The 8,991-nt window shown below is 37.1% G+C and overlaps 1 protein-coding gene across 1 annotated transcript in view; it reads right to left on the bottom strand.

Moving 5' to 3' along the window:
• The window catches only part of Wdr7 (WD repeat domain 7), a 276,473-nt gene that overhangs the window by 155,426 nt on the left and 112,056 nt on the right, over positions 1–8,991 (bottom strand). The window contains exon 20 of the mRNA XM_005356195.2: positions 178–291. Within this exon, the coding sequence (XP_005356252.1) occupies positions 178–291 (114 nt within the window). The remainder of the gene's footprint in view (positions 1–177; positions 292–8,991) is intronic.

Below are 8,991 nucleotides of genomic sequence, written 5' to 3'. Positions count from 1 at the left end.
CAAGTCACAGCTCACAGGCTCACTGTCACAGTGACATGTGTCATCCTGGACCAAATCGACAGTTCCACTTCGAGTCTCCAGCCATCCTTCAAAAGATGCAGCCCCAGTCCATGACTTAGCAAACAGTATGAAATACTAACCAAAGCTCCGACAAAGCACATGGTAAACCTTGCTTACCAGTAGTGATGTCATCATCCACGAGGTCGTGCTCTTCTTCCTGGACTTTGGCTTCCGGTCCTGAGGTGTCTGGAGCTGCTGCCATAGTCTGCATGGCTTCTGTAGTGACTCCAGCTAAAACAGGCAAGAGCAACAAGATTTCACTTTACAGAATGACAGAAACAGAGAGAAACTTGTAAAGCTGCTGTTTACTCCAAAGATAGTCTGACAAAGTATAGCATAGAGATAAATGACTAAAGCACTCATCTTTGTTTTATTATTTATATGGAAGGATGTAAGTGGGTATATCCTGTATTTAAGTTTCAACCAACAACTGAGAAAATCAGACCCCAAATGGTGATGTAAGTTATATTTTTTGATTAATTTCACCAAGACTTTGGCTATACTTATGCTAACTTATCTTATGCTATCGTATCACCATATCACTTATGTTATCGTCAAGACTTTTGCTGTATTTATGTTAAACAGAACTGTACAGCACTCAGGTGGAAAAAAGTACTATGGGAGTGTGTTCATAACATGGGGCAGGCAGGAAGGTGAGCACATCAGAAGGAGCTGTGCTCTGAGAATTGTACTGCCTCCAAAGAAAAACATTTCCCTCTGTGAAAGAATTAGAAGTAAGGAACATAATTATCATACCAAAAAAAGTTTCCATTCTGCTAATTCACACAAATGTCTTTTTCCTGCAAGCTATCTTTACATTTCTGATAAAATATTCTGGTGTCAACTTGCATCTGCCATATTATTTCTAAGTTGGCAATGAGTAACAACAGGCTTCATAGTGCTTTTACATTATTATCACCAGTCCATCATAGCTACTATAGAAGTAGAAATTCAAAACACGTCTTTTAAAGAAGTAATTTAATATTTGTTTAAACAGAAGCCATCCAAATGTTTTACAAACTAAATGTTATATATACCGAAGGGTTTCTTTTCTTCTGAGGTATACTGAGCTACACAATTGTTGGGAGCAGTGAGACCCCAGATTCTGAATTTCTTGTAATCCCCTGATCTGAGTGCCTACAGCTGCTCTGAGCACGAGACCTTCAGGAGTTCCTGACGGCAGGAGAGTGGTTTCTGGTGGGTTTGGCTGGGCCGTGGCTATCTCTATATAATCTGCCCCTGAACACAATAAAGGGGGCATTCTTGGGGAATTCAAGGATGACCCGTGTCGCTATCTCTCTGAATGTGTGTGTTTGTGTATTTTAACCTCCAGCCCCCTTGCCCGAAGCTCGCGAACTGGGTGCCAGCGCACAGAGCGCAGACACGGGGGCGCGGTGCGCGGCACACAATTCCCCAAGCTTACCAAAGGCACCAAGAGAGAAAAAAGCCTTAATCCACTCCCCACCATCAGTGATGTCAATTTGGACCTATCAGTAGGTGACCACAAGACCTAAAGACTGAATGCGGAAAACAGAACACCCCATGATAGTAGTATTATTTGCTTTAGAGGGTGGGAGGCTGGAGAGGCACAAAGGAGGTAAAGTACTAGGGGACAGAAAAGGGGAATAATAATCTTCAAATGTTTCCCAATGAAAAGAAAATGATGATATTACCACTCTACTGCAAAATATTTATTGTTGGGTTCAAAAGATCAATTTTAACATGAAGGACTAATTATTTAATCAACACAATCTACTTGGGAAATAATCACAAAGAGAAGGGGATAGAAGAAAAGGATAAATACATTCCTAAAGGACATATTGTTCAAATAATTTTTAAAAATCAAAGCTCACTTTTCATATAGTCGAATTAAAATATAACCTTTGAAATCTCATTCTTTGCTAACACACAGTAATTCTAAAAATGATCAGAGAAACTAGAATAAAGATATTAAAGAACAATGTGGACAGTAATGATCATTAGTATTTTCCTTTCCTTTGAAATAAAGAGATTCGATGAAAGTGAATGTTGAGACTTATAGAAAAGCCATTTTATATTCATCCTATTTGAGCAGAGAGACAAACTGCTCAACCTAACACCACTGCTAAGTTCCAAAGCCAGAGCTGAAATGCAGGTTTTCTTATCTGAAACCCCAAGTCATTACATCACAAGCTCTCAACCAGAGAGAGAGAGAGAGAGAGAGAGCGAGACAGAGACAGACAGAGAGACAGAGAGAGGGAGGGAGGGAGGAGGGGGGCTATAAATTAGAAGCTAGGCACCCCACATGACAGAGAATATGTAGTAGTTGCCATTATGAATCTAGTCAAATTTATTATCACTTAATATAATTTCTAGATCTATTCATTTCTTTAAAAATTACATATTTTATTTTCTTACCAGTTTAATAAAATTTCACTGTGTATATGTCTTCTGGGGTACCAAGGACCTGGTGTTGGCATGTACTGGGTGAGGACCTCATGCTAAATGGTATACAGAATCGTCATAGCAAGAGTGTGGAAAGAATGATCACATGATTGTACAAGAAGACAGAGCAAGCATGGAGTCCCATAAGTACTACCCCAATCACTTTCAGAGAATATCACCAATAAGTGACCAAATCTCACTGATCTCTACCTTTGAGATGCTCCACCACCTCTCAGTATTGCCACACTGAAGATAAAGTTCTTACGTATGAATCATCAGGAGAAAAGTACAACCCAACTCGAATACATATCTTTTACCAAATCAACTGCAAATAAATTATGGGCTTAAATATAAAATGTAAAACAATTAGAATTTTTAAATTAAAAAATTATTGAATTCTAATGTTAGACTTGACATTAAAACATAATCCATGCAAAGAAATATTGATTAGGTGGTCCTCATCAGGATTAAAATAACTTTTACTCTGCAAAAACCCTATTAAGAGGAAAAAAAGGCAAGGCACAGAGCAGAGAAATTTTTTTAAATCACATATCCAACAAGAGACCAGTATCTAGAGTGTATGAGAAACTTCCAAATCTCACCAGTGAGTCATTTAGTGGAATACTATGCAGCAATCCAAGAAGATGGAGCTCTTATCAGAGCTGATATTATTATATTATCCTGATATAAAGATATCAGGATAGATGCTGCAACATAAACACTAGAAACTTAAATAAAAGAAATTACCTCATCTTACGACACCAAACAGTCAAGGCAGTGAAATCTAATGAGACAGAAGCAGAGCAGCACATTGGCCTACAGCTGAGAGGGGGCGGGAACCAGGAAAGATGCTGGTGAGTATTGGGCTCACTTTCGAACATTCTTCCATGTACTGATGGCTACACAACTGTGTGAATGAGCTAAATCTCTCTGAATTGTGTCTGCTTGGGGACACTGTCGCAAATAAATTATATCTCACTAAAGCTACCTATACATACTGGGCTTTCTAACATTCTGTACCAAACAAAGCACCCATGCCACTGTGTGTACACTGTAGGTAGTCCCTGATCCCCTAAAGTAGATGAAGAAAAAAAGAACAGGAAAGTATTTATGGAGAAGGAAATAAAATTCCCATGAGAATTTTCTTCTATAAGAAAGACATAACTTTCTCTTGTTTTGTTCTTGTTTTGAGGGAAACACAAAGGCCTTGCACAATCTATGCTGGCCAAGAATTTGCAACACAGCTGAGGATGACCTTGAACTTTTGTTCCTCTTGCTATTACCTCCCGCATGCTAGGACTGTTGACTTAGATGAGCACCCTAACAACTAAATGACATCATCAACCCAAAATTGCATGCATTAAAAAAATATTTAAGCTATGTTCCTGATTTTGCCTTAAGATAAAATTCGATCTTCAATGCTATTTAGTTACCAATAAGTAAAAAAGGAAGAGACCATCTTTTCCAAAAAGCTCTATGTCATAATTCCCATAATACTATGTAATGAGGGAAACCAATTCCCTAAAACTCTTTAAATGTTCTGGAAGAAAGTGAAGGCTGAAAGTGCTAAAGATAGAAAACCAAATCATAACATTCTCAAGTCCTTCAAAAAGCTAATTTTAGCAGTCTATTTTCAGAAAGTAACTTTAAAATTTCAAGCCATATAAAGATCTAATAGCATTTTAAAATAATGCTAAGCACTTTATTCTCTACCTATGAAAGAAGGCATCACAGCATTGTTATAAACCCTACGCCATAATGTGGCTATTTCTCATCTCCGCAGTATTTAGGTGTATGCTATGTACTGTCTTAAAGCAGACAGACATCACAGTATCAGTAGCTGATAGGGACTGAGAGTACAACAAAGGATTTGATAAACCAACCTTTAAAAACAAACTTACTTGCTTGATATCCTGCTTGTGGTAGTATGTACAAAGCCAAATACATTGTCCAAAACTCTGAGCCAAAATGATACATTTTACTGTATGTAAATTATATGTATATTTAACTACGTAAAAATATACAATAAATAATACTATATCACAGTCAAAACAGAAATGAAGATTGTGACAAAATATTTTCTGTGTGTGTATGTGTATGTATGTGTGTAGCATGTATATGTGTGCAAAGGTACACAGGTGTGCTTGTCAACGCATGTATGTGTGAAGGCCTCGGTTCACAAGAAGTTTCTTCCTTTCTCTCTTTCCTCATCCACCCCCAGCATCTTATCTATTGACAAATGATTATTCTGATAGCTTGGAACTCCCTGATTGGCTGGGATGGGCTAGCAGGCCTGAGATGCACATGTTCTGGCCTCCACCAATACTGGTTACACATTTGCTTTGCTCTATTGCTTTTACATGGTGACTATGTCCTTAGGTTCTTATGCTTTTTATATAATTAAATCTTGTGAGACATAAGTGACTGTATGAATGTGTGTATACCACACATGTTTCTGGAGCCCACGAAGATCAGACGAAGTTACCAGAAACCTGAAATTAGAGTTCCATGTACTTTTGAGCTTCCTGGTGTGGGTGCTGGGAACTGAACCCCAGTCCTCTATAAGAACAGCATATGTACTTCACTACTAAACTCTGTCTCCAGCCTCTGGTGCCTAAGGCTGTGCAATAAGTGCCTCACCTGCCCAACCATCTCCCTAACCTCTGTACTATTAGTTTCAAAGGAATACAGACAAGAGGAAATTACTGTTACTGATATAAAATGTGTAAGTCTTTCAAAGCAAAAATTACTTCTTTGTGATTATCAAAGAAAGATGAAATATTGTGGAAAATTATAAAAAAGATTCTTTAAAGATCTGTACATATAAACTTCTTGTTCATAAGCAAGGGTTTAAACTATTGACTATGTGATAATAAGGTTTCTGCTTATATAAATCATGTTAGTGAGCTGACTTGTCAAATTATATTAAAATAAACTAAAGTGTGCTATTTTATAGATAAATATACTCAAAGTACTAGGCAAAAAGTTCAGCAAACCTGGATTGACTAGAAAACCATGAAAATAACTTCAATCCAACAGCACAAATTATATTACTAGGAAATAATAATGATGATGTTTCAAGGAAAATAAAATATTACAAATATATAAAAATAGCAAGAAATCTAATAAAAATAGGTACAGTAAATGTAGGAAAGAGGAAGTATACAAATCCAGCTGTTACAAAATGAACAGTTTACCATTATGGATTTCCTATATAGCATCTATCCTGAGACTCAGGAAGGAAATGGGAAATAGGGAATGAAGCAGAAAACTGGTGAGTGGAAGTTTGGCTATGAGAATATGGGGTGGGGAATGTTGTACTGAGCAGATGGGAGGAACGGACTTTTATGAGAAGGAAGTAGGAAGACCTTTATGAGACCTTATCCACTTCTGTAAAACAAGGTCATTTATTATTGTCAAAGACCTGAAATAATTCATCTTTCCAGTCATACATACATACATAATATGGATACATACATACATATAAAAGTTACTTGATAATGTCTTAAAATATATAGAGAAATATGGTCTTCAAAATCAATAGACTAAAACTATCCTAAAAATTCCACCAATAGGAGCTGGAGATGGTTCAGCAGTTAGAGCATGAGCTGTACTTCCAGAGGACCCAGGTTCGGCGCCCAGCACCCACACAGGCTTCCTAACCCTCTGTAAGACCAGTTCCAGAGGATCTGATGCCCCCATCTGACCTCTGACAGCACCAGGCACAAACGTGCTGTAAAGTCCTACAAGCAAACAAAACACCTAGACACATAAAATACGTTTTTAATTTCAACAATAAAATATATACATTAACTAAAAAGTATAAGCTTCGTGTCTTCCATATTATCTTTATAAACATTTTCACAGCCAGTTTACAATATCTACGCAATGACAAACAAAATGAACTCAGAAGAATTCTATAGCGTCAGGTGACTAAGATGACAAGCAAAAATAAAACAATAATTTAGTAAGGTTTTTAATGCAGCACATTGAGAAATACTGGGACATAAAATCAGTTCAGTTCACTGTCCCTATTATTTTACTGACAATTAGATGAAGGGGATAATAGTGTTAGAGTGAAGAACAAAAGCATACAAAATGTTAGTAAAATTATATTTCTCATTCTCATAAAATATAGATTTCCAGTGAGATTGAAAATACATCCAAAACAATAGCACGTAGTTTTATTTCATCAGTTTCTCACAACTATGGCTTTCTAGTGATCTAATTAAAGTACACTGGAGGCAATGATTTGATATGAGCATTTACTTTGAATGAAGTAAATTCACAATAAAGGCGTGTGTGAATATCTCCAGTTGCATTTCAGGCAGAAGGCAGGAATTTATTGGAAGCAGATCTGTGCAGTGACTGACCAACACTGGCCCACGTTCCCCACAATCTCATGACAGACAGACGGCCTGCCTCACATTAATTCACTTCACACCACATGTATCGATCCGCAGCCGTTCCCTAGTCTCTCTGCACACACCGCCTGTCTGGCTGCCTACATTCACATCAGCACATACACACAAAGGCCACAGAAGATAACCTTTTGCTTTCCATTAAAGACACAGTATCTACTTTTCCTCCTCTAAGCATCAAAACTACAAATTATAACACTATAGATGTTGTCTTATAAAAAGATTTCACATAAAAAATTTGAAGGTAGGTATGCCTTATTCTGAATAAAGATCATTTCAATTTTTCAGAAACAAGTTAAGCTTATTAAAGGCACAATGCAATTAGAAAAATTAAAACATAGTTAAAATAGTTTCTTTAAAATTAAATCAGAATAAGATAATTATTTTGTAAAAAGAGAATTGGTGTTTAATTACTGAAATGCATTTTCTACCTACTATTTTGAACTATTTATGAGACTACTCTCATAAAAATGTAATTATAAGCCATTCTAAAAGAAGCAAAACAAGCTGGAAAACACATAAGTCATAGCAACCACAAGTCAGTAGTGTGCTCGCTCTAAGGAGTATTACTGTGAGAACATAAAGCTTTATTCTTCTTTTCCAAACAGAACTGAATGTGTTCTATGATCATTTATAAAAATGATACCAAAAACTTTAAATTCACTGTAGGCACCTGTTCAAAGATTTGATTGATTTGCAGGCTACAAGTGAACTAAACGCATTTTTTTGTTTGTTTGTTTCACAAGACACAAAAGAAAGAAAGACTGATACGGTTTGACCTTCCAGGAGATATGAAACAAAGCAAATGTATCCTGGCACACACTAACACTGAAATCAGACTGATTTGAAACCTCAGCTACAAACAGAATTATGCATCTTGCAACTGCTTACAAATTTGTCACTGAAACCCTTCAAAGATCCATATTCTTTCTGTATCTCTGCTTCCCCATCCATCTCTCTGCCTTTCTGCCTCTTCCTTCCTCTCTATACTAGCAATGGCTGGGAAGGCGGGTAACCGAGCAGCACAAACAGTACACTGCACTGCATACACATATGAAGCATATACTGACAGTAACGTGTTTTAGGTCAAGGGAAGTGAAACTGATGGTGGCAGTGAAAGATAATGGCTTTAGCAATAAAGACACTCAATCTTGGCCTACATCTAAAGGATGGGCTACATCTAAATGAATCAGAGGACATACCATTGCTCATACAATAAGGCAGGTGATTGTGCAAAGTGCTCTCATTTCCATAAAGACTGTGAGCACTCTTGCTACTATTGAACAAGCCTTACCCAGGCAAGCTATGAGGTGAAATGAGATTCTCAGCTTCAGGTAATGTGTGCTGGGGCTTGAGCAAGTAGCTACAAAAATGGGGATGTGATGTGGGATTTCCCTCTATATGCTATGGATATGTTTTATTACCATTGATTAATAAAGAAGCTGTTCCAGCCTATAGCAGGGCAGAATATAGCCAGGCTGGAAGAGCTATAGAGAGAAAGTAGGTGGAGTCAGAGACATGACATGTAGCCTCCAAAGGGAAAAGATGACCACTGTATCTTCACCAGTAAGCCACAGCCTTATGTCGATACACAAATTAACAGAAATGGGTTAATTTAAGATGTAAAAGTTAGTTAACAAAAAGCCTGAGCTAATAGGCGAAATAGTGTTGTAATTAACATGGTTTCTGTGCCATTATTCAGGTCTGAGCAGTTGGGAAATGTATGAGCAGTCTCCACTTACAGGGATGTGCAGAATACCTTCACCTGTGTTGAGATTAATACGAAGAAACATTTTTGAATGGATGTGATGATGAGCCAATAATTTTGAAATCATACTTTTTCCTAGCCAGAGATCCTCATTGTTACCTCATTAAGTGATGGAGGCCCGCTCCTATTACTACAATTAAGTGGTTGTGTAAGTGCATAAAGAGGCATATGCATAGTTTACAGAAGTTTTCATTTGAAGCAAAAATACTTTTTTAAAAGTAATCTGAAAAAGCATGGGATAAAACCGGACTTGCTGAACATAGCGGACAATGAGGACTACTGAGAACTCAAGAACAATGGCAATGGGTTTTTGATCCT

Source organism: Microtus ochrogaster, chromosome 18 (genome assembly GCF_000317375.1).
Source record: "Microtus ochrogaster isolate Prairie Vole_2 chromosome 18, MicOch1.0, whole genome shotgun sequence".
Classification (NCBI taxonomy): domain Eukaryota; kingdom Metazoa; phylum Chordata; class Mammalia; order Rodentia; family Cricetidae; genus Microtus; species Microtus ochrogaster.
This window is presented reverse-complemented; position numbering and strand designations above follow the sequence as displayed.